The sequence below is a fragment of the Haliotis rufescens genome, unplaced genomic scaffold (genome assembly GCF_023055435.1).
Source record: "Haliotis rufescens isolate VD_foot unplaced genomic scaffold, xgHalRufe1.0.p SCAF_1, whole genome shotgun sequence".
NCBI classification, from domain to species: domain Eukaryota; kingdom Metazoa; phylum Mollusca; class Gastropoda; order Lepetellida; family Haliotidae; genus Haliotis; species Haliotis rufescens.
This window is the reverse complement of record NW_025963779.1, coordinates 61,555,943-61,583,298: the sequence shown is the minus strand read 5'-3', so window position 1 is coordinate 61,583,298 and position 27,356 is coordinate 61,555,943. Positions and strand designations below refer to the sequence as shown.

The following is a 27,356-nucleotide window of genomic DNA, read 5'->3' as shown; positions in this document are numbered from 1 at the left end:
ATTGTGACAAGGTAATCATTTATCAACTACTCTCCATCGTCTCGTTTACATTTTCAGTCATTTTGATGAAACGGAGGTGCATACTCCAAGTACAACGATGAACAAAAGACATATGTATTTAGTCACTTTTATCATATTTATCATCATACTATACTTTTGCATTGAAAATTCCAAAACGTATTTAATTCTATCGTGGAAACTTCATTGGTGAATGTAATATGCGCTGCTGCATTCTGAATTTTCTACCTTTGGTGTTCCGTGTCTTCAGCAACCAGTGCTTGTCGTGAGAGGTCTATGTAGGGCTCGCTCACTTGGTTGATGCATGTCATCGTATCTCAATTGCGTGGATCGATGCTCATGATATCAATTACTGAATTGTCTGATTTAGACTCCATTATTTACAGACAACCGTCATAGAGCTAAAATATTGCTGAGTGCGGCGTTAAACAACAAACAAACACAGCCATTAAGTAGTCAGCCTTAGAAGAAATATTTTAACTACCATATTTCAAGCAAAGCTTTATGGTTTGTGGGTCACATTTCTAAAACTGACGCAAGGTGACAAAAACTATGTCCGTTGCAATTCCCTATTTTGACATCGTACCATATGTGTTTTTAAGTTGAACACTTGACTTGCCTTTGCATGTGTTTGTGACGGGTACCTCCGGTCGGACATGGTTAGCTCCCTTTTGCACGGACACCTGATATCATCATATTTGATACTGATTCAGAAAGACATGCTCATATTATAGTCAGGAATCATACAAAGGACTCTGCTTAAGTGGAGATTTCTTATGGACATTGAAGGGACACGACTGTTCTTGACGAAACACAAACCGGGAAATTGGATATACTCGTATGTTAAGTTTGCATGTATGCACACGACAGTGCATTTAAAGTGACCAACTGCTATCAATGTGACACCGTCCAATCAAATGAGGCGACATTATCACTCGTCTTTGTAGGGTAGTAGTGTCACTTTCATGTCTTTGGTTAAATACACTGCTGTGAGGTGAGACAGTAGTGTAAGTATGTGGATTCTCGGGGCATATTTATGTGAGTATTGTTGGATCTACAGTGATACACCAATACCAATATACTGATCGGCTTCATAATGTTTGTTGTTTTCTATTTGTTGTGTGTGCTTTTAAATTGTTTGTTTGTTTGTTTGTAACGTCGCGCTCAGCACTATTCCCGCTACGTCTTATAAATAGTCAGACAATCCAGTTATTCCACGGCTTTCTGTGGGACTTGTGGGTAGTTGAAACATGGTCTTTTGGGTAATTGAATAGAAATTACATGCTTCTTTTTTAAGCATTTGTTTATAACATGTCATTATTGGTTTACTGGTTCTTACATGTTGCCATATGTCGTTAGATGTTATGTACATTTAAACCATGAACTACATGACATTCATTTGAATGTTTACCGCATATGAGAGGGAGACAGAGCCTACATGTCGGTTCGTCACAAGCGGAGTTCGACTGAATGTGGAAATACACTGATAAGGAAATTCAGTATGCATAGAGAGGGAGAGTGGGTAGGGGGTTGGGGTGGGGTTGAGGTCATCGCATTGTAGTGAAAAACATGGTTTAAGATGTAAGACATGAAAGGACATGTACATATGGTTTTAAACATGACAATGTTTATCAATATATTTTGGTGAAATTATTTCATTTTAAAATTTTTCTGACAAAACTGATTGTTTGCCATTTTGGTGCCACGCGTGAAAAGTATTCTTGTGTGTATCATAAGCAACGCCCAATGGCGTCGGGGTTCCTGTACCCGGGCATGGGTTTAAATGCTGACTTCCAGATTTGGTTTCTGGGTTTGTCAGCTACACACTTGTACTCGTTTGTTTCACCTAAGACCTGCACTTGTTTGTTGTTTTCACCCGCAAGCTGTTATATAATTGACACACGGTTTCAAATCAGCGTTAGAACCCAAGTGTTACCCACCCGAAACCGATAGCAATGGAGGGGCTTCATTACACTCTGGCATAAGGCTGCTTTCAGCAATGTCCCTCTTCCCGCGGCAAGGGAGTCAACTGACTATAAAAATCCAGTTTCCACCCTTGCTGAACTTTGCTGGAATTTCGTGCCACGATCGAAGCGCTACCATTGTCCATTACGAGTTATAGGCTTGACATGTCCATCCTACTGACCAATTAGATTCTAGCTCTCATGTCACACTAGAGTTATATTATGGTTGGACTAACAAGTAAAGCATAGTCCAATCAAAGCCACGTAACGAGATCGACATCTGTTCAGCAGCAGGGGAGCTGAGTGCACTGCTTCATGGCTTGCCTAAGCTCGCCATCAGCTTGCCTTCTCCGCACCACAGCCATGTTGGCAGTGGGTCAAAACAGTGAACACAACATAAAGTCCGTTTGTCCGTTACTGATAACTGTTACGTAACGAGATCGACATCTGTTCAACAGCAGGGGAGCTGAGTGCACTGCTTCATGGCTTGCCTAAGCTCGCTATCAGCTTGCCTTCTCCGCACCACAGCCATGTTGGCAGTGGGTCAAAACAGTGAACACAACATAAAGTCCGTTTCTCCGTTACTGATAACGCTGATACTTTCATTACAATTCAATGATTGTTTTCGATGTCCTTAAAGATCGGATAGGAACTCATCGGTTTCAAAATTAATGTATTGACATTGCTTCTGTATTCGGTAAATGCCTTAATTAAAAAAAAATATAACAAGATAATTACAGACAAATGCAATATAAAGTTATAATATTGGACAAAAGGCTCTTTCATCTTGTTTAACTCTTGGATACAGCCAAAATAACTTTATTAAGGGCACAGCTTTTTGACAGTTTTACACAACTAATGCATAATCTTTGTAATGCCTTTTTGAATTGAGACATCAGGAAGTGGGGCAAACAGTTATCATAGCTGATAGCGCATTTCTCAGCGGTCCACTTATCAGTGTATTGAACAACCACGCGTCATATGACAAACAGTAATATGGTAGTAGAGTGAACAATCATTGCAACAAATACGTGCCACTGGCTAGTTTTAAACGTCATGTGTTGAAAACACTGTAAACATGACTGTCGTCAACATTATCGTGCAATAACAAGGAAAGGGGCACTATTCCAAAGCCCTGTCGCAAGTGTGGAGTTGGCGTTCAGACAGTGACACAGCTTTGTAGACCATGTGGAAGTGGTCTTTTTTATAGTAAACTGTTTCGGAAAGAAAGGACAGCTAGAAAGATGTATCCTAAAGTAATGCAAGAATTGATAGAAAAATTCCATCAAGAGAAACAATGAACAAAAATGTATCATTTTACTAAAACCTTTATCCATGACATAAGCTCATGACATTGTTATAATTGCTGAGCAATGATTCTAATTGTGTTACATTGTTTCTGTTCAGATTCGGTAGACGCTCATTGCATTGTGTTTGGATAGTGATTAGTTGTCAGGAATATAGTACTGTTTAATGTAAGCAGTTTTGAGGAAGTTCCTATTTTAAGATGCTGGTGTCATGCCTCGGATTGTGATAGTGCGAAAATTCTATTCATGTGAAACATGTGGAATATTCTATTTTGTGAGGGCACTGTGTAAACAAATCCAGTAGCTAGTTAGAGTGTATATAAGGGGACAAGGGCATGCCTCTCGTATCTCGTATCACACATTTCGTATTTCTCACATTCCATTACACCAAGACCAGCTTTCGTGTGAAGATCACTTTTCATCCCAGATTCCCTGCATAGGCCCGTCTTGGAAGCTTGACCACTGTCTCCGCTGGGTTAATAAATATTATTATCAGGGTTTTGTGTTATCACTACTGTATTTTTGTATTAGATGCTCACCGCTGCCATTATATTATATATTACCATTGAATATTGTGCTACGACTCTATTGTTTACTGCCACTGTTATTGCTGTGCTGTTATTTGTATTGATTTGTAAATTTAGTTAATTTTGTAATACATTTGTTGATTGTATTCCACTTGTTGGTTGTTTGTTGGTTTAACACTAAGTCATTTTACGTAATAAGTTCTAGGTAAGCCTAATATTGTTTCAATGTGGGAATTGACATGGAACAGAAATTGGGGGCTCGTCCGGGATAGAAATTCGGCTAAAAGAATTGGAAGCAGAAAAAGAGAGAGAATTTCTGCTTAAGAAATTGAAGCTGAAAATACAAAAAAATGAGAATTTAAACTGAGAATGAAAAATTGAGAGCTGATAGAAATTAGGCTAAAACAGCTTGAACTACAGAATGATCGTGCCTCAGCAGGTGATGGATTGTTTGATCTTTCCAAGCAGATTAGACTTGTTCCGCCCTTCTCTGAACATGATGTTGAGAAGGTTTTCTTACATTGTGAAAAGGTGGCTAACAGTTTGAAATGGCCTCAAAATCATTGGACCATGTTTGTTATTAAAACGTGTGTTCAGAGGAAAAGCTCAGGAAGATTATTCTACATTACCTATTGATAGGAGTTCTGATTATCAGGTTTTTAAGGCTGAAGATTTGAAGGCTTATGGATTGATTCCTGAAGCTTACAGACAAAAGTTTCGGTCTACTAAGAAAAGGAATGGTTCAACTTTTGTAGAGTTTGCAAGAGAGAAGGAAACTCTGTTTGATAGGTGGTGTACTTCAAAGGAGGTCATGGTGATTTTGATAGTTTGAGACATATCTTGATGTGCAGAAAGTGGATCAGTTACACAAGGCTGCTACTTTGGCTGATGATGATTCGTTACTCACAGGGTTAGTTTTAAGCAGTCAGGGCATACAGGCAGGAGTTCGCAGGGTAACAAATCAGGAAAGGATAGTTCATTTGGTTCTGAGTTTGTTGACATAAAGTCAAGTTCTACTCCAGTTGGTTCTAAAAATATATCTGGATTTTCGTCAGAGCCTACTTGTAGATATTGCCACAAGCCAGGGCATATCATTTCTAAATGTAGAAGGCTCGCTTTCTAAAACGGCCATTCTTCCCCGAATGCTTTTGTGTATGTCAAGTCAGAGCCTTTTTGTGGTTCGGCTAATGAGGAGTCAGCTGTTGTAGACCAGTCATCAAAGTCTGCTGTTGTGATAGAGGTGTACTTACTTTTGTTAGTAAATGTTTTGTGTCAGTTCCAATGTTAAACCATATTGTGGGATACTGGTGCTCTTCAACCTCTGATTTTGGGTAGAATTTGCCACTTTCTTTGGAGTCATCGGCAAACTCTGAGGTTTTGTTAAAGGGTTAAAGGTGTGGACTTGCTCATTGGAAATGATTTGGCAGGGGTAAGATGTTTGCTTGAAAATTCTGAAAGTTCTGAAAATCTTGGAAAGAACAAAAACAGCTAGTTTACCTTCATTTGTTCTTACTATGGCTAAGTAAAGTTCTTCTTTCTTTTGTGTGTTGTTACTGGTGCTACGCAAAGCGTTTCTTATAATGATTCCATTTATGATTTGGCTGGATTTTTATGGATCATTCTCTTGACCTGTCTAAATTTTCGAGGAGAGAACTCAAAACTCTGAAAGTTTGGCTGTTGAGGAACCACCCCTGGGTAGGGAGCAGTTATTTAAGTTAGAGGGGAAGATCAAGAACTCAAAGCTGTTGCCAACAGGGCACTCTCTTTAGAAGAAGATAAGGTTCCAGTTTGCTATTTCAAGGAAATGAGGAAATTGATACCGCCAGATGTACCTGTTGTTAATGAATGGAAGGTTTTCTAAAAAATAGTTCTTCCATATACATATAAACAGCATGTTTTGAGCTTGGCACATGAAACTCCTTTGGCAGGTCATTTGAGTGTGAACAAAACTTGACAAAAATTGACTTTGGCCTTATTGACGGCATGATGTGGCTGAATTTGGACAATTACAGCTCAGGTTATTATCAAGGGTTTCCTAAGGTTTTTCACCATGGTTGGTTTGCTGAAGACTATACGGTCAGATCAGGGCTCTAGGTGTTTTCGAACAGGCTATGCACCAGGTAGGCATAACTCAGGTGAAGTCAAGTGCATGTTATCTTGAATCTCAAGGAGCTTTACACCGATTTGATCAAACTCTTAAGAATATGACAAGGACTTACTGTATTGAGACTGAGAAGGATTGGAGTGAAAGCATTCATTTGTTGTTGTTTGCTGTGAGGGAGTCAGTTCAGGGGTCCCTAGGTTTTTAGTCCTTTAAAGCACTTAAAGGAGCATTGGCTTAATGATTGGTCTGAAATGAGTTTGTTGGAGTATGTCTTTCAAAATCTTATGAAGTTGCTGGGGATAACTTGAAGGAATCCCAGGGCAAAATGAAAGTACAATATGACAAAAAGTCTCAAAAGAGAAATTTCAGACCTGGTGATTCAATCTTAGTGTTTTTGCCAATCCCTGATCAACCATTACGTGCTAGGTTCCATGGTCCGAATGGCATTGACAGAAGTCAGTGATACTGATGATTATGTTATACAAACACCAGACCATCGTAAAAAGACACAGCTTTGTCATGTCAATATGATTAGAAAGTATCATGAAAGAAATGACAATGTGTTGCCACTGTTTCTCCTGTGTATATTGCATCAGATGGTGATACTAATGAGAATTCTGACGCCAAATACACAAGGACATCCCGATCACTGCTATGGCTTCATGACACGTCAAATATATGACTTGTATACTTTTCAGGTATAGCCTCTTGTATGGCTCTCGATCAGGAAGGCCTCAATGACCTTGGTAAAAATCTCCAGATTAAATGGCTTATCAAGGACAACACCCAAACAGAGACAAGAGCATTTGCCGAAATAATTCTTACCAACAATGGCAACACAACACTCTCTAAAGACGGAGACTGGCGAATTCATCTCGACACAATCTTCTTGTTAGAACCGGACTATCTGCCTCGACCTGGGGGATATGAACTTCCGGGTCAAGGAATCAGGATCAACCATCTTGTAGGGACACAATTCACGATAGCACCTACGGACAGCTTCTTTGATCTTCTTCCTGGCAGAAGCAGAAAGGTAGATGTCGTTTTATAGTTTTATAGTGAAATTGTTTACGTAGTCTAACTGTAGATTAAAAGAGCGAGAGACTGAGACACATATAGATTGACAGACAGATAGTGATCGTGTGATGTTTACTGCATGGACGAGTTTTATTTAGAGATAGATATTCAATCATTCATAATCATGATTAAATTGGATGTGGGTCCGTGGTACCAATATTAACACCCCGTGAGGATCCGATGTGTCACACGCATGAATTGTCGCAGGTCGTCAGAAGAGTTTATCTATATTGTGAAATCTCACGCGCATGGGTATGATGCTGACAGATCAAGGATAATCTATAATACAGGCAACGTCAATGGACGCAACTCTGCAAAGAGATATCCCGCTCGGCTATGCGTGCATTCTATTAATGCTACATGAGAAATCAGTGAGTGAATGAGTGAGTGAGTGAGTCAGTTCAGTTTGATTTATCGCCACAGGGATTCATTTACATCCCGGTGCGTTAGCGTGACCTGGGAGGAAAGCCCGAAGTTATGCTAGTCTTAGAAGTGAATCACTTTGATGAAACCCATAAACACGGACATGTGCTGACAAACCAAGAATTTTAGTCAGGGCGGTCTTGGGTTTCGAACTCATGGGTCAAGAAGTGGGACGAAGTGTATGTTGTTCAGCTGACATTTATTCGTTTGAATTATCTTCTTATAGATAAAGCTGCAACTCATCTACTGGGTGACAGCTAAGACAGATATGATGCCCAATTGGTTCATCGTTGCTGCGGGTCTGGTTCCCCATGTACTGGTCAGCACTGTCGGGGAGACTCTGGACTTTGTCCAGCCAATCACGCAGCCACAGCAATTTAAGAGGTACAACTATGATCGTTTTGCGCCATTTTCTCTGGAGGAAAGGTTCAGTCGGTTTGCTGTGGATGATCTACATGACAGTGGAGAGATCCGCGTCATCCCCAAACCCATGGAGATGACATTGAACAGGCGCCGCAGCTTCCAGATGGATGTGTCTAATGTTGCTGTGCATTCACAGTCTGGGCTAGACACAGAGGAACAAATCTTTAGTAAGCCCCCGTACTATAAGTGAAGGTCATTTGATATTCTGGGTGAAACCTGATATTTCTGTTTAAATATTTTCGCCTCAGATTTTACCATAAATAATAATATATACCGGATATGCGGGGAAAAACAATTGAATGACTTGAAACAGTGACAAAAACATAATTTTGATTCCTCAAAAAACATTACTGCATTATAAAACTTAATTTTAATGAAAAGAAATGAAAATTTATATTTTCTTCCACTCTGTGACACCTGGTACCTCAGACAGAGGAAACAAGCATGACATCTTAGTATATGTAATTGTTACAAATAGATTTGTGTCGTAAATTGAAAATAGTTATCAAAATTGACTTAGGCGTACATTTCAGTAATCGTCCGCATAATATAAGTAAATATTTGTATTTGCAGAGCAAGCATTAAAATCCATTCGTCCCACACCCGGCACAACAACCACCGCATCGGTAAAATTACAGATAGGGAGCGTAACAGTAAAAAATACAAGCCTCTACCACATGGACGACGCTTACAGCATAGACATCAACCCAACGTCGTCGACAGTGACCATTATCGGGTCTCAACCATCCGGAGTGCTCTATGGAATTCAAACATTATTACAGGTGTGCGGTACATATTATACGAGAGGGGCTGTTGGCTAGACTACTTTTATAATATAAAACGTCAACGCCAGAGAACAATTAATCTCGATTATCTTGAGTTACTTAACAGATTCCATGGGTTCTTTGAGTGGCATTTAGAAGTTGGTGTGTTGAAGAAAGACAAGTTCTATGGATGAAAAACTTCTTTATTACAATTAGTGCGACGTTTCGGTGTAGATCCTAACACCTTTATCAGGCAAATGATTCCATAGGGCGTAAAATGCATAATAGTTGTAAATATCAGTGATGACACCAGATGTTCGCGAAAAGGGTAGGCATGTCCTACTTGACCGGTTGCATTGATGTCGTCGTCACACCGAGGGTTCAATCCCTCACATTAGTATCCGAGGACATATCTGATGTTCCACGCAGTGACATTGCAGAAACATTGCAAAAAGCGGCGCAAATCAATTTCCACTGGATCCCTTACTCACTCATATGCCGTCAGTGAAACACTGTTTAATATAAAAAATGGTATTTGTCATATTAATGATAAAACCAAACTTAATATTTAAATTAATTCATAGGTTCGGAGTTATGTTCAGTTGTATTTATTCAAACATTCAAAAAGTTTCGGGCATGATTGTTTTCTGTACCAGCGAAGTTTCATTGTATATACGTGTAATAATTATGTTTTCAGCTGATACGCGAGGCGAACGGTAAGCTCTTCACGACGCTTGTCCGCGATGCACCGCGTTATGGATATCGTGGTCTTTTCCTGGATGCTGGACGGAATTTCTACCCGAAGGATGACGTCATTGGTCTGATTGACAAAATGGCGTCCTACAAGTTGAACAAATTTCACTTCCATCTATCGGATGACGAAGGATGGAGACTAGAAATACCCGGACTTCAGGAGTTGACACAGGTGAAATGCCAACATTTCTCTCATTTAACCCATTTACTGTTACAAGACAAACTGTCTGTCGCAAACAGCCACCATTCCCTTGGGGATAGAATAGACCTTCAGCCATCCATGCTTTCCTTAAAAGGCGACTATGCTTGTTTTAAGAGGCGACTAACGTGATCGGGTGGCCAGGCTCGCTGACTTGGTTGATGCATGTCATCGTATCCCAATTGCGTTGATCAATGCTCATGATTGTCTTGTCCAGACGTGATTTTTTACAGACCGTCGTCATATGGCTGGAATATTGGAACATTATTCGAAGCATTGTACTATGTGGCCTGTCCTAGGATAATTCGAGAAAAAACGGAGTGCAATCTCATAAAAATCAGATCTTAGTTTTCGCTGCTGCTAAACAAATATCTGAGGACATTCCATTACGGGTCATGTCAGAACGACCTTTCGCGAACTCTGACCGACCACTGAAATGACTAACAAGAAGTCGACATCAGCCAAATAAAAAGCAGCTTTCTCGAGCTTCACGGCACTCGTTTCAACCTGGCGAATTCCACTTCAGACAACGCTTGAAAATATGTTGACACCATTCTCGATTAAGATTTTGAAAACTGAACAAACGAACATTCCAGAATTTCTAATATATGGTTGAGATTGTATGGCAGTTCTTCCCACGTACTATGCGACTCCTCCTCCCTTCAATGTTTATCCCAACGTAAGCGAGAGATAGACGATAATTTTGACGGAATCAGTCGTACGGGACGTAACTGTTGTTCGGAATACGTTAACGTTTTCGAGGTTGCATGATTAGAAAACGCATTCCGACTGTCACTTCCACGATCAGGTAAGCGACGCTTGATTTGGTCGGAAAAAAGGTCGTTCTGACATGACCCGTATTGGGATGTCCTCAGATCTTTGTTTAGCAATAGCAAGAACTAAGGTCTGACTTAATGAGATTGAAACGGAGTGTTGACACCATACCACAATTCCGATAAGGACCATGCAGAAACTATTAGAAGTTGATCATTTAATATTGTGGGAGATTATGTGTTTTATTTGCGACATGATATATTTTCAGTCTGCCTTGAAAACTATTGTCTTTTAGACAATGAAGGAATTATTCTTTAGAACATCCATCATTTCCAGAGAACGATTTAAGTTCTTTGTTAATCATTTTTCCAGGATGTTTGGAAACAGATTATTATATTAATAACCTTACTCCACTTTTTATTTGCTCAAGTTTGGCTCTCAGCGATGTTTCGACCCAAGTGGTAACAAATGCCTGCCACCCCAAATAGGTTCAGGTCCAACGAACTGTACCTCGGGATCTGGTTTTTACTCTGTGGCAGATTACAGGGAAATTCTACGGTTTGCCAAAGATCGACATATCGAAATAATCCCAGAGTTTGACCTCCCTGGACATGCGCGCGCCGCCGTTCAGTCGATGGAACTAAGATATAACAATCTGAAGATGGCCGGCAATGACACAGAGGCATTAAAATATCGACTTGTTGAGGGTGGAATCAAAGATTGGTCAAAGTATCTATCTATTCAGATGTATGTTGATGATGCAGTGAATCCCTGCATTGAATCCACTTATAGCTTCATCAATCATGTGATGGAAGAATTATCCATCATGCATCGGGATATTCAGCCTTTGAGGATTTTCAATTTTGGAGGGGACGAGGTGGCGGAGGGAGCCTGGGACAATTCTACCGCCTGTAGACAAGTGTCCAACTCCTCTGTTGTCAATGTTCCCAAAGTCAAGGAGCATTTCTTCAGAAAGGTGGTGGGACTCGGGTCGAGTCGAAACCTAGACATTGCAGCCTGGGAAGATGGGTTGCTCCAAGAGGGGAGCGGCTTTGTAATGACTGTAAGTGTTCCTTACTTACTCTGGTGGCCCAGATGTATCAGCTAGGGGCCTAACTTCGTGATGCAGTGGTGCACCCCTTAGCCGGGGAATGACGGTTCGAATACCAGATACGTCTTGGTGTATCAACTGTTGACTTTCCTGGTGCATGAGACTGATGCATTATGTTGTAAAGGAAATACTAAGCGCTGTAAAAATCAATTAACTCACTCATTCTCTCAAAAGATATGTTCAGTGTGCTATTTGTTATAACCACACTCTCAAATCAATTACTTGAGTAGGTTTGATTCTTTTGTTGTTTTGAGTTGAGAGGGGTTGTGCGATTGGATCCTGTTTTAATTCCTCGTCTCTTATATTTTTTTCTGTAGGGCGCTCCTGACCAGTCGACTGGCTACAAAATGTTCAGCCTAAACGGGAGTCACGATGTGTACGCCTATGTGTACCAGAATATATGGGAATGGGGGAATGCGGGCCGTGCCTATAACCTAGCTAACAATGGTTATAAGGTAGGTTACCTGAGTGGACAAGTGACAAATAACATTAGTTCATTGGAATGATATACTCTATATAATGTCATACTCTATATATATTCCAAAGTAAGACCAAAGTAGTACCAAAGTAACGATAATCATGTTCTTAGCACCATATATTCGTCCTTTTTAGATTGAAGATTTCTCGTTTCGTGTGTTTAATAAAGCTACTGATGTGCCACTTGACCTTTAAAGATTTTACATTCAAATAAATGTGAACGCATTTTACACACATCGTGTGATAGAGAAAAGAGTGGTGATGTTTTACCTTTATAAAGTTTTCTCTCAGTTCTTACTTCCTATAGTATTTAGTAGGTACACATGTAGAGATTGTTACATTGGGCGTGCCATCTGTTCAGGTGGTGATGTGTCCAGCAACTCTCCTTAACTTCGACTTCCCTTATGAACCTGATCCTCTTGAACGTGGGTACTATTGGGCGGCAAGGTACATCGACTCTAGGAAAGCCTTCAGCTTCATGCCAGAAAACCTGTACGGAAACATCGACACTCAGCGTTCTGGAGAACCCATCAGCCACGAGGAGGCCTGTGGCAGCAACAATGAAAAGTGTCCCCCTTTGCTCAAACCAGGCAACATTGTCGGTAAGACGTTTTTAATTAATATCTGTTAATAGCCTGCGGCGGGCCAAAAGTAAATAAAATCAAGTTTGAATGCACGTTTGGTTTTTTCAAAGTCATTGTTGATAATTACCGGTCGGCTGAATAAAAAAAAAGTCACACAGGAGAAAACAAGTAAAATATTTCCCTTTCCATGTTGACTTTGGTGCTTTTTTAATGTTATTAAATTATTACTGAATTTATGAACTCTTTGAGGGGGGATAATTTTATTTGACCATAAAATGAAACTAAAACCCAGAGGAAGACACGATACACAAACTACTTCTGATCTTAAACGTTTATACTACAAAAGCGAGTGTAAATTGGTTTAAGCCGCAATATACAGCCCTATTACGATAGCCTTTGAATATCATGTTGTTGATAGCATGAGTTACCCTGTCAGGGAAAGGTGAATCACAAACTGTCATGTCATACATTGTAACCACCCAATCCTCATTCGTTGGTACAAGCACTGGGTACCGTGAACCTATTTCATGACAGACTCCAACGGCATGTTATATTACTAAAAGAATCTGCATGGTCTATAAACTTAGGAGGTGTAGTGGTGACCTATGATTGTGGGTTCGAATCCCGGTTCGCCCCGATTATGTTTCTAGGTTTGTCAGCACCATCTGACCTGCATCACTCCCTCCATGCTTTCCTCCCACATTAAGCCGACACGCCGCGATTTTACTGTAATACTGTTAAAAGCGGCGTGAAACCAAACACCCAACTTTTGAAAATCACCTATGACAGGAATCCAGGGGCATCTGTGGTCTGACACGTTACGCAGCACAGAAGATATGCACATGAGAGCCTTCCCTCGGATGTTGTCGTTGGCTGAGAGGGCGTGGCATAAAGCTGACTGGGAATCAATGGATAACTCTACGACACGTGATCAAGCCAGACATGACGACTGGTCAAGTTATGTGAAAGCTGTTGGGTTGAGAGAACTCCCTTGGCTGGATTCAGAGGGCATCGATTATCGTGTTGCACCACCCGCCGCAAGGTATGTAACGTACCACTAACACGATGAATATAAAGCGATGTGCATTCATATGTGTGTGTGTGTGTGTGTGTGTGTGTGTGTGTGTGTTTCTGTGTGTGTTTCTGTGTGTGTGTGTGTGTGTGTGTGTGTGTGTGTGTGTGTGTGTGTGTGTGTGTGTGTGTGTGCATTGATATCCTTTGACTTAGAGCATTCAAAGTCTTGTTTGGTTAAACCACAATACCTTCTGTGGTGGCAGCAAGGTGTGACTTTGATATCACCGCTGACAGAATGTCATACTCATATAAAATAAACGCAATGCTGGATATAAAACAATGTCACTCTCTTGTGATATTTAACCTTATCATGTCTACGTTTACATTACTCTAACGTTCAGCGTGAAGACAATGCGATATTGTTCCAATGTGCAGAGTTGTCGATGGGTTGCTGGTACCGATTACCGAGTTTCCAGGCCTACGGGTGCAGTATCAGGACTCGCATGGTAACTGGATTGATATCTTCACCAACTCAAGCACTGACAGGCCTATTCGAACAAGGTGAATATCACCCAATGTTGTACTTATGTTAAATATATCTGAATTTTCTGTTGTCTGTCTTGCACAGTTCCTTCATGTTTCCCTTGGGGGTGTTTAATATGTATCTACACAGCAATTAGTTGTATCTGTCATTTTGTAGCCTCATTAATTTCCCGCCATTTCAGAACAGCTGATGGAAAACGTTACAGTCGAGCTGTCAAATACGATTCGTGTAAGTATCGCGAATCTTATGGACATGTTATGGCACGCGTTTAATCTTATGTGATTTTATGGCACATGTTAGTACAAGTGTCACGGTTTTCCATACTGTTCTAATGGTGTTAGTTATTCTGACGTAGTGTATTAAATATATTATTCAGTAGTATATTAGATTATTTATATAAAAGCAAGTAACATGTAAACTGAAGTATGCCTGGTAATAACGTTTTGGAATACGATACTATAGCATCGTCCAATTCTTTTAAATCCCAAAGCAACAGAAATTAACATTAATACAGTTAGTGACATAATGCAACTGTAAATGGTTTTTTTCTTATTTCAAGCATTGCATGCATTTTGGTTTCACGTTCTTCTTTACCTAATCACACAGCTCCGCCCTACATTGCACAGCCAACCCTCGACAGAATTGCTGATAGTCTAGTTGTAAACTTTTCTGTCATTGACAATCTCTACGATGGATGCACCTCCTACAAAGCACAGCTAACCCTCACCAACAATGGAACACTTCCTATAGAACCAGGGAACTGGGGAATCTACTTCAACAGTGAGACTGTCCTACACAACATAGACTCTGGTATGACAGCTGAAGAGTTCAATGAAGGGTTCTTTGCAATCAAACCCCAGAAAGACTTTAAACCCATAATGCCAAATGAAAAGCGAGTTTTGAATGGTGAATTTAAACCATGGTCTGTCTCAAAGTACGACCAGATGCCTAATTGGTTTGTTGCTGCAGAAGGTTTGGAACCAAGGATATTACCAAATACTGTTGGCGAAAGTCTTGACTTCGTGAGTGCTTTCGATACTCCGAACAAATGGAAACGATGTTTCTCACTTCAGAATGCTTTTACTGATGTATACAAACCGTTTTCACCAGAGGACAGATTTAACCGTAATCCTGACCCTGCCAGTAAAGCCGATTCCCACAAGACCCTGATCCCGACGCCCATGTCCTTGACATCTGTGAAGGAGGGGGACATGGCTACCATATACCTCGACAAATGCTGCTGGACTATTACTTCTGACGTTTTTTTTACCAGAGAAGCTTCATTCTTAAAAGGTGTGTATTGGTTATAGGTTTATACATATCCATGGCTAGGTGTCAAACTTCAATGTCAATATATCTACTATCTGTTGCTTGCTGATATTGATATCCTTGCGCCTTTCTTTGAGAGTAAGCTTTGTAATTGAATCCACAGTGCTATAAGGACGTGCATGGTGACGTAGTCATGGTGTTTTTCATATGAGGTGAAGGCCTGAAAGCTGGTTACTGGAAGATTTAAACATGATTGTAATTGCTCACTTTCAGATCAACTTAGCGCAATGGGATTATCGACAATGACACTTTCTGCCAATACTGCTGCTCAAAGCTACATTAGGATCAAGGAGGACGTCTCACTGTCTGAAGATGGCTACACGTTGACAATGGAGCCAAAGTACCAAGGCATTCTTATATCTGCATCGACTAAGGCAGGAGCATTCTACGGTATTCAATCGCTGATCAGTCTTGCCTTGCGAGGTGTCAAGGTTGGCGTCATGTCTGCAGTCAGTGTGAAGGACAAACCCAGATATCACTACCGTGGTCTCCTGCTAGATGTTGCAAGTAACTTCTATCCAAAAGAAACATTATTTCGGGTACTGGATTTAATGGCGATGTACAAAATGAATAAACTACACTTGCACCTGACCAATAATTATGCATGGCGAATTGAGGTTTCTGGACTTGACGGGCTCAGCCAGGTTAGAGCATGTTATGTAATTCTTTGCACTATATAGATCTTTTGTGGCTTTATTCTAAACATATTTTCCATCCCATATGTCCAGCACTCACACCGTGCGAAACACGAAGGTGATTTAATACAAAGCATATTTTCAATCAATATATTTGCATTTATGGCATATCTATCTGTACCTAGTGTTAGTATTCTATCAGTACCTATCATCCAGCTTATCTATCACAATACATAAATATCAAACAAAATGAAATTAACAGTTCAACAAGCATAGGCTGATGTTGCATCCAATCAATTGCACAATCTGTAAAAAGGAGATAAATTATTATGTGAATTTTGACAGGAACTGCTCGTTGACATGAGTAAATTATTAACGATCAATGTTGCAGATTGGTAGTCAGCGGTGTTTCAATCAAGTGTGGTTACGATGCCTCTACCCCCAATTTGGATCGGGTCCAACCAACAGCACATCCGGATTCTACAGGAAGCAAGACTATGAAGACATCCTGAAGTACGCTGCCTATCGCCACATTGAAGTCATACCAGAAATCAGTCTGCCTGGAAACGCGCATGCAGCCATTCAAGCAATGGCTATCAGAAAACAAACCAGATTAGATGTTGGTGATTTTAATAGTTCCGAAGAATTCATGCTGACAAGTATACCGTTCAAAGAAGATGTACCAATTGGAACCAACACAATTAATCCCATGCTCTCGTCAACGTTTGACTTCTTCTCTCTTGTGTTTGATGAACTTTACAATATGCATCAAAACATTAACCCACTAAAGACCATGCATTTCGGAGGAGGGGAAGCAACGATACATGCATGGTCAGATGCTGTTGTAGACCATATCATGAATTCCCTTAGCGCGACCAGTTTTCAAATCAAACTGGTAAAAGAATTGTCCAAAATAGTAAGCTCCAAAAATGTAACCTTGGCTGGATTTGAAGAAGGCTTCATGAGCAACATTTACGATATCATCCCCAAACAGCAGCTGTCTGGACGTGTGATGGCATATGAGTGGAAGGATTTCTGGGCAGATCAATCAGTTCCAGCTTCTCAGGCTTATTTACTGGCAAACGATGATTATGAGGTACATAAGTAGTAGTAGTAGTAGTAGTAGTAGTAGTAGTAGTAGTAGTAGTAGTAGTAGCAGTAGTAGTAGTTGTTACATTTTAAAAAAACATCAATGCAGCAAAGAGGGTTTGGGTGATCCTGGCATAGTCAGGCTCAGCAGCAGCTCAGGGCCCTTTCAACATCTATACGCAGCTCAGTCAGCGAAAGGGACTTCTCCCAGGAAGCGCTGCCTAGTCAAACCCACCCAGAAATATTCGGGGGAATGCGAAGACTCCCTAACAATGCAGCTTTCTGCATTACTCAGATTGTCAGAGGGGGTTGTATTCCTGGCAGCAAACTCTGGTACTCTCACAATGTCAGTCAACAGATTGGGAGGTACTAAACCTAAGGCACCGAGAACAATGGGGGTCGGACAACTTGGTACTTGGGATGCAAGCGTGATATTTCGAAAGTGAGGTCGACATATTTGCCATGGTGTTCCTGAATGTTGTCAATCACATGAGTGTCAAAAGGGACCAAACAAATTCAATGCTATAAACGATTTCAATGAATTTATCAGGTTTGCTGGTCTGAATTTGTCACAGGCTGTATACGGGACCATGTCAAAGAAGTTTGTATTCATAATTTTCCATGACGCCCTCAACACATTCTGGGTCGTACCATAGGTGGACCTCTGTGTCAAAACCACAAGCTTGGCGAAGACGGTAATAAAATGATCAAGCCACTCCATCATGTCACTTAAGATACTGTGTTTGTGACAAAGCTGTCATCCACTGACAATGTGTTGGACAGTTTCATTTAATTCATTGAATGATCTACATTTCATATTTACATTTTGAGGCAAAATCACACACTGACGGTTTCGAGTGAGAAGTGACTGATCCTGAGCAGCAAATAGAAAGACTTCGGATTCACTTTTCAGGCCAGCCGACTTCATCCAAGCGAAGGACTCTGCAGGGTTGCTGATCCTCTCAACACACTTCACATAAACTCAGATAGCCCCTCATTGTTAAGGAGCACCCGGTTCTTGCATATACTTTGTTTTTAGAAGTATACTAATATATGTGAAGCCCATTATTGGGGTCGACTGCGCTACCCTGAAAATTGTTGTGTATGTACAAGACGTGTTGTATGTATTCTGCTTGATGTAAGGCAGACTTGGGCAGTTAAATGAGTTCTGGGGTCTCTTCACCATGAAATCGTTCAATTTTCAGTCGAGTTCGAATATGTGCCTCTGTAAACTAAGCTTGTTGTAGGAGGTCGATTGAAAGAATCGGATGGTCAACCTCGGGTCTACTTAATTGTGTGTCACTGTACGTCCGCGAAGTGGGAAGTTGCCCACAGATTCAATCACTGGTTTATCTGGTCAAACTCGATTATTCACAGGCTGCTGTCATCTAGTTGGAATATTGCCGAGTGATGTGTTAAACAACAAACATATCTGCCGAATACGTCATATCCTTGTTGTCAACACTAACTCATTCACTCTTTGCAGCTTGTGGTGGCTTCGTCAAAACATCTGAACCTTGACACACCCTATGAGCCCGACCCCCAGGAAAGAGGAGAATATTGGGCCAGTAGGTACACTGACACAAAGAAGGTGTTCGAGTTTATGCCTGGGGATATCTACAGTAACATACACACGAACTCTCAGGGAATAACAGTGACAAGGGAGCGCGTGTGTGGGAACAGTAACGCCATCTGCCCAAGACTGACTCGGCCACAGAACGTCATAGGTATGAAACAGGAACATACATGTAGGTTTGAACTGAGAACATTGGTATGAACCGAGTACATGGGCTTGAGTGTATGAGTATGGTTTTTATGCCGCTTTTAGCAATATTCCAGCAATATCATGGAGTACATGGGTATAAACCGAGAGCATACGTGTGATCGCGAGAGAAGAATTGAGCAGATCTGAATTTTGCTGCATGTTTGAAAAATAGGTAATTCGGTTATGACAGTTACATTATGAAAATAAGTCATCATCCGATTGAAACATTTGAAAATCGGATTTGTCTTACAGGGGTTATTTTTAAGCATGTTTTCATTGATCATCAGGCATGCAAGCTCAGCTCTGGACAGATGAAATCAGAACAGAGCAACAACTCTTTGAAATGCTGCTACCTAGAATGTTGGCTGTGGCTGAGAGAGCTTGGCATAAAGCACCATGGGAGAATTTGAAATACTCAGATTCAAGGCGGGATGATGACTGGCTGCAGTTTTCCTCTAGTATAGGTTTGCAGGAGATGAAGATATTGGACCGACTCAACTACACCTACCACCTGCCACCCCCCGGAGCCAAGTGAGTTACACAAAAGACTAAAACAATATTGTAGCCTAGTACTTAAAGCAGTCGCTCAATTTGAATACCTTGGTTTGATTACAAACATGGATATCACTTGTCAAACGTGTCCTCTGTCGCTGGAAAATTGATAAAATGGAAAATATTAACATGATGCTTAATAAACCAAGTCATCGTCAGTAATATATTTTCCACAAGCTTCATCACTAATGGGTGTCATTGGTGGGGCAGTACATGCTCCCCTTTCCGATATCTGATATCATCAATATTTGATAGCACATTTATAAGCACATGCCGATTATACAGTCGGAACTGTACAATCTTTCTTGTGGCTAGGGAAAGTTTTTTGTCGATTTTATATCTAACCCCTGTAACAAGACTTTTTTCACGGGCTTACGGTTTTGGCCGACCCAACCATGTAAACAAATCCGAGGAATGTAAACGTACAAAAAAATTGTGCATATAATAGGTTAAACTTCAAGACTGACGACGAGACAAACCTAGCTTGCACGTCAATATATTCATAAAACATTTTAAACAACCCCCCCCCCCAAAAAAAAAAAAACCCAAAAAAAACAACAATCAATTCTTTTACATACCGACCAGGTCTTTTCACTGAAAATTATCTGTAATTCAGGAAATAATGTCTGACAAATGTACTTCTGGTAAGAATCCATAATTTCAATTGCCATGATTATTGTTCAGTTACCTGGTAACAATTTTTTACAACAGTCTGTCTTTTTTATTCCCAACGAGTTGTTTTATTAATTTGAGTTCTTATAAAATTAAAATAAGACAATATTAGAAGGGAATGTACCCCTTTACTTTTAATATAAACATCAAATTTACAATTCTTTTATATTTACACAAAATGACTAGTGAATAATATTTACTTGCATTCTAACCATCACCCAGCGTTTTGGGGAAAATGCATTTATCAAAGACTGGAAAAAATGCCTAATGGCATAAAGGAAATATTGTCGACGTGCAAACTACAAAAGGAGTAACCTCAGAAAATTTACACCAACCATTAGATGGCAAATACCAGAGTATTATGCTCTCATACTCGACACTGTTAGGATTATGCATGAAACAATGTTTGTTTCCTGCTCTTTGTAGACTATCCGGGCCTCAGCTACACATCAACACAGCCTTCCCAGGTCTTCCAGTCGAAGCCAGCGTAGACGCTGGTCAGTCCTGGATCACAGTCAACCCAGTTTCTGGCATGACGGTCATTGATGGACAAACTGTACTGCTAAGAACAAGGTACATTGGGACCCCGTTAATCCAGACCTAGCATTCCAACCGAAACCGACCGGATTAACAAAACATTACGAGGAGCCTCCACTTGAATACTTGTAGCTGCCCCCAGCAGTAATCACCTTGGAGGTGGGGATTAACGGGGTTCTGACTAACGAGGTTTCACTATAGATGTATTATCCTCTGCTGTCGTATTGCTTGATGTCCATGTTTCTGCCAGAGCATCATATAACCCTTATTGGCACCACTGGTACATTTCCGCCAACCAACGTTGCGACACATTGACTTGTCAACATGTCAATTATAAGGAAAAATAAGAGATTTAATCAATGTTTTAGATTAAAGGGAGATTAGGCGTGGGCAATTTAGCAGTCCTAGCAAGCTAGATTCAAGTTGTACGTACATGAGTTCAGCTGTCTGCAAACGCAATGTTTATGATGATGATGCATTGCAATCTAGCTGTTTAAATATTATCCTGATTACACACACAGAGGCAATGTCTCAGTTTCATGCATGACACTTATTGCAAGGTCTAGACCTAGACTTAAAATAAGTACCAGACCATGGAGCATTGTCTCCCTTTAAAGGAAGACTAGGCTTAGTGGTCTGTCAACAAATATTTGTCAAGATCCAAATGTTGTTATCAGCGTCATGCTCACGTCTAATACATTAACTAAGCAAAAGAAAGTATAGGTTTTTATTTTCAATTTTTCAAAACTATTTAATATGTAATAGACAGTAAACTGGTTCACTAGAATCGTCCAACTACAGATAATGAAAAACACATCACTTAAACACAAAACACGTTACCGTACAGCTGACGTCATGAAAATGTGTAAACCCTGTATTCCGCTCGCAGTATGAAATGCACGTGCTGTAATCGGGTATAAATTTGCAGCTTTAGTATCACAGCTGAGAAAAACACAAAACATATTGCCAGATTGACTTCGGTGCACACAGAGAGTGGAACAAATGGGTGCTGAGCAAGTCCATACTTCCCGAACAATTTGGTGTACCCCTCTGAAATTGTTACAATGACACAGCCAGACAGAAGGGACCCAAGACAGATCGCATAGTGGTCATAGGATACCGATATTTCGCACGATATATCTCCGGAATAGATTCGTGACGTCAACGGCGTAAGCCTTCGCATAAGTCCGCGCACAGTGTTCACCACGGAACGCCAGTACTCAGACTGACAGAGAGACACAAGACTGTCTAAATCAGAACAACGTCAATGTTCTTCCCTGGCCTGCATGCTCTCCGGATATGAATCCGATAGAACTTCTGTGGGATCAGCTTGGCAGATGAATTCCCTGTCGTCGTTGTGGAACAGACACTGAGAGGAGAAATACTAAATACCAAATTACGTCATCCGATGTTTGAAGTCATCCATGAGAAGACGTGTTGATTGCTTGTGTTAATGCAGCGGGAGTTCATACAAGTTATTATGGCTATTTTGATTCATAAAATAAAGATAAAATGCTTCACGACATTAATTTCAGGTTCACATATCCGTGAAAAGTCGACGTTCTTACCCTTACTGTGTGTTTAAGTTCTGATTTTATCTTGAATGTTGTGAATATCACAACGCCTGCCTAAACGACGAACATCCAGTGATTACTTTATAACATGAAATTAATTTGATTACTTTAAAAAACAAAATATTTTGTTTTCTAGGTTTTATCTACATGTAAAACCCAACCTATACTTCCTTTAGTATTTTAAAGGGCTACCATTTGCCGGGGCCTAATCCACTTGTAATGGTGCAAGATCAACGCTTTGCACATTCTGAAAGAAAGACACAGTCCAGACATTAATATTGTTAGACTTCTCACCAGTCGAAATGTCAATGGTGACGAAACAAGTGTTTTTGGTCTCCCCACAATGATTTCATGTGATCATTAATGCAAAATATTGTTATTGTTTTCAGATCACCATCAAATCAACGTAAGAGCAGAGTCATAACCATGAAGATATCTGGAGTCACAATTGTTCCCGTGGTTGGATAATATCCATGTTAAATGATGGGTGTATTTCTGTATTTTGTCTGAACATGAAATCATATTATACCCTATGCTTTTCTGCATATACTTTTGTACTCATTATTGTGTCTTGGCAAGTCACACGGAGTAGGCGAGGTGTTACAAACTGCATTCGTACTAATATTGAAGCTTTGACACGCGAGTCTCCTTTTGCAATAATACAAGACAGTCGTATCAGCATTACACATAATCTATTTTCATTTTAACAACCTTTCAGAAACTGTTATATGCTTATGTGTCATCACAATATATGCCCATACGTAGGTCTGACGATTTGTGCGAACAGAAACAACACATTAATCTTCTTATATTCAATAACTATGTTATTTGAAATATCTTGATATCTATATTTTAAAATGGTGTGCTTTATAGCTCTATAAAACATGATCGGTTGACTGATAAGTAAGGTGTTATTCTAATTATCATCTATGCAATGGATTATCTCTTCTACTCCGACACTTAGTTTTTTAACACACCTTGGATTAGTAATTTAAGGATTATGTCTCCAGTATCACATAATCCTATACAAAACGTCAGTAAACAGGTATTCATTCTGCCCCAGCCATCTATTCACAGATGGTCTGGCTGTCCTGTATGAACAGTTTGTAGTCGTTCCCATTGACAACACCTCAAATAACATAGCCATTTTACGAAAGCATCACTACATGAATTGTTCAGTGAAGGAACCAAGTGACATATCAAATAATGACACAAACAAGGCCAGCATGTTAACTGAGGAAGAAATCTGCCAATACCACGCTTCACTACTATCAACTTTTGACTTGACTCTAAAACCTTAAGATAAGTCCATTCCTCTTTTGTACTGGATTCCAAACCTCAAAATAAATCTTTACAAAGAGAGATAAGGCTGTGTCCAGCAAGTGTACCACTAAACCCCTGTCACAAAGATATGCCCTAATCTTTAATACAACCAAGGTAGGAATTTCTTTATTTTCACAGAATGTATTTGTGACAATTGAAAGTAATACCATGTGGATTCTCAAAACAAGAAAGGATTTGCACATCTTTTGGCAATCTCCGGAAAGAACCAAGTTCCATTATATACTAACAATTTTTTTCAATTTTGTACGCCACTTTCCTCCACTTAAAACTTAAAGGAAAACGTCATTCCTTAATCCATGGGACATTTGTCACTAAACGTTTTGACCATAGATACAGTTACATCTATGTCTTCAAAGGTTCAGGACAATTTTTCAAAATATTAAAGCAAATACCATCTGTAGTTTACTGAGAAAACAATAAGTGAAATGATGGACGTCCTCATTGGTAACATATATGTGAGATTTGGGGATAAGACACTAAGGCAAAATATGGGGCATCCCCATTGGCACCATTTTAGCTCCCCTTTTTGGTGATGTTTTTATGCATATAAATCGGACTGGCAAAATCAAAACAAGGTAATGAGTCCAGTGAAACCGTCTCCCCTGTTTCACATGTAGATATATGTGATTGACAAGAAAACTCTCCATAATACTAATAGTCAGCTTTCCCTTTAGGGGTCGGGTTATCACAACACAGTTCATAATTCATGAGGTCTGGTCTGGGTAGTGTAGCATGTTCGTTACTCAGCAAATGGTTTTGGTTGTGTTTGGGCGATTGATTCTCGACCCTTTTGTAAGGGTCTGGACCGAACGTTAACAAATTGACAAGTACTAGCACATTCTTCAATCAGTTGTGATAGAAAAATGTTAAGTTGACCAGTTTTCTGTCAATTTGAAGACAGCTGCATACATTCTGTTGTAACGATTATATAAATACTTTATTGTTCTATTACTTTCATCGCTCTGCTTTCACATCACCTTCAGTTATCATGTTCCAGTGAAAAGTGAGAAAGTTTTAACATTCTTTCTGTGGGTTGAATTTGAAATGTGACGTAAAACAAAAATCTCAGCTCTCTTTTATGAAGAAGGAATAAGTCAGGCCTTAAAGACGAAGAAACACATGACTCTTCTCCCAAACCCCTTAAATTGTACGCATCAGTTACAAAAATGATGCTCCATGCAATTCCCTATTTGACCTTATTTTGACCATATGTACCTGTGTGGGTTTTGTCAGGTGAACAGTTGCCTTGCCTTTACATGTGTCTGTGACAGGTGCCACCGGTGGGGCATGATACGCTCACCTTTTCGCGAACACCTGGTATCATCACTATTCGACAGTGATTCATAAACACATATCGTACTTATGATATGGTCTGAATCGTGCAATGGACTCTGCTATAAGTTGTGATTGCTAAATATTAGGGACATGTTTCTGTCGCTTTCATTCAGTTCCCAAACATGCCAACACTGCTCTGTGGGAAGTTAGGGCTTAAATCCCACATGCGGAGTTCAAATACATTGTTCTCCGAGGAAACACGTTCAAGTTGTCTATCTTTCATCTCTAAAATGAATGTTCATCTCTAAAATGAATGTTTGTGCCACGTTATTGAAGGAAAGTGATGATGGCAGCAATCACAGACCTGTTCCTGATACTGTTAATAGCATCGTACAAATAGTCAGAAAGCTCACTGAGTAGTAGGATAGTGCAGTGCTTGGTGTATTTAACAAGGTTCTGTAAAACACAGATAACATCTGAAGCTACATCTGCGCGCTATATAGCGCTGTATCAAAAATCAATCACTTAGTTCGTTCAATTGGTACCAAACATTGTCAAACTCATTCCTGAACAAGGTCAAGATTCTAAAATCAAGCACCATTGAGCGTATATCACAAACTGTTTGAGATGTTACATGTTAAAAATTAGAAAAATCAGGTTAGAAGATTTAGAAATAAACTCCGGTTTCACAAGGAATACAATGGACGCCTATCCCAAAATATGAAATTACAGCTTATGGAAACAATTCAATGTAGATCAATATAGACATCAAAGTCACCCTTAGACTCATCCTTAAAACATCGCTTCTGTTTCACCCGTTTGACAATTCCAATACTTGCAAAATAATGTTTTAAAAAGTTATGTAAAATCTATTTCCACCACCGACCCTAACGTGGTGGAAAGTTACATGAATCAAGTGATCACCATCTTCCGGAGGGAAGGGAGTTAACTGACTTTAAAAGTCCACTTTTCACCCTTGCCTAACCAGGCTGAAATTTCGTGACTTAAACGTAGCGCCACCAGTGACTATTTCGCGTAATGTCCCTTCCGTGTACCTCATTTTGAACAAGATCGTTATTGTTTTAAACGGGTCTTACCTCGCGAGGCGCATCAATTACTTGAGCACCTCTATAAAAAAACTGCTCGCAAAACACTTTTTACCGATATTATAATTTGATATTAGAATTATTCGAGAATGCAGAAAGGAGACCAGGGTCCGTCACATTGCCAAAATGCCAAAATGTCAGAAAAACGTGGAAACATTACGATAAGAAAATTGACTATCTGCAGTGAGGTCAGACAATCAATGAGAAATATTACTTCAAACGGGAGCTGGTGGCGATGGCGGTGGCAGCAGCTGCAGATTGTGGCTTTTCATTACTTCCCCCATGCCCCTTAGTCTTCGTAACTAAACACCTTCTTCCCTAAACAAATGCCACATCTGCGTTGTAAAGTTTTCCCCAGTAACGACGATGTGATCGTTTAATCGGGGCCTGTTTAATCGTTTGTGTGTGCGTGCGTGCGTGCGTGCGTGCGTGAGACAGAGAAAGATATGGAGGGGGGCGGGGGCTTGGACGAGTACATTCGATTTGGAACAATGCCGGTTTACCTACTGCCATTTCCCGGTTTGTAAATATTGAGTTCTGTTTTTAACAGCCTTCTCGCCTCGAAGGATAATGTATTGAAGGCTTCCTTTTCTACTAATCGTGCTTCACTCCACACAATCCTTGTTCGTAGATCGTCATCTCGGTAGACATGCTTCAAAATGTCCTGTCCACAAGGGTTATGCTGGCCGCCTACTGGGAGCTATGCAATTCTACAATAGGGAATTCGGCGTTCACTTCCGTTTTGATCGCTTTCACTGTCTGCGTCATGTGTACAGATATCCAATGTAGTTTGTGTTAAAGCATCGTAATTAATATGGTGTGTGAGGTCGCCATCATTCTCAGAAAGGAAATTCTTGCAGACATGTTAATGCAAAACCAGTTTGATAACAAAGACCAGCATCAGTAGCAGCGAAGGTGTCACACACTTGGAAGAAGCTTGTTCGGCTATAGGTCAACGGGAGACAACTCATCCAACGGCTTCGTGCTCTCATCGAGCAGTTTTTTGTTATTTGCGGAATACATGCTGAGGAGAAAGAGAGTCTCGCACTGACGATTTCAGCATGATTTGGGTCCACTCGGCTTATTGGGTTACCTTCGTACTGCATCGATACGAATCATTGCATTGCAGGAGCCGTGCCGGTAATGGTCAAAGCGAAGGAACTGTAAGTCATGTCTAGCATTTGCCATTCGTCACCACTCGCATGTTTTAGTAACCGACAACAAGGCCGCCGTGCGTCGAAACGGACAAGCCAATCACAAAGTGCGTCAGGACATGAGCACTTCGATTAATATAATACCGAGCATTTAAATCAATTTCGCGTGACGGCGACATCCGTTTATTTCAGCTATATAACTAGACCTGGCTTTCAAAAACGACATTTCGTGTAATGTCCCTTTGCATACTATACAATGAA

General features: G+C 40.2%; 1 protein-coding gene across 1 annotated transcript; it reads left to right on the top strand.

Annotated features, from left to right (window-relative positions):
• Window positions 1-967: 967 nt before the first annotated feature.
• On the top strand, window positions 968-22,744 carry LOC124145039. The gene is made up of 18 exons (XM_046514687.2): window positions 968-1,056; window positions 6,619-6,953; window positions 7,647-8,010; window positions 8,417-8,625; window positions 9,305-9,532; window positions 10,764-11,396; window positions 11,762-11,899; window positions 12,283-12,523; window positions 13,295-13,547; window positions 13,955-14,080; window positions 14,245-14,291; window positions 14,670-15,356; window positions 15,606-16,036; window positions 16,419-17,123; window positions 18,603-18,843; window positions 19,169-19,412; window positions 20,532-20,678; window positions 22,606-22,744. Exons 1-18 carry the CDS (start codon window positions 1,032-1,034, stop codon window positions 22,682-22,684), a joined length of 5,133 nt encoding a protein of 1,710 aa, XP_046370643.2. The 5' UTR covers window positions 968-1,031; the 3' UTR covers window positions 22,685-22,744.
• The last annotated feature ends 4,612 nt before the right edge of the window (window positions 22,745-27,356 follow it).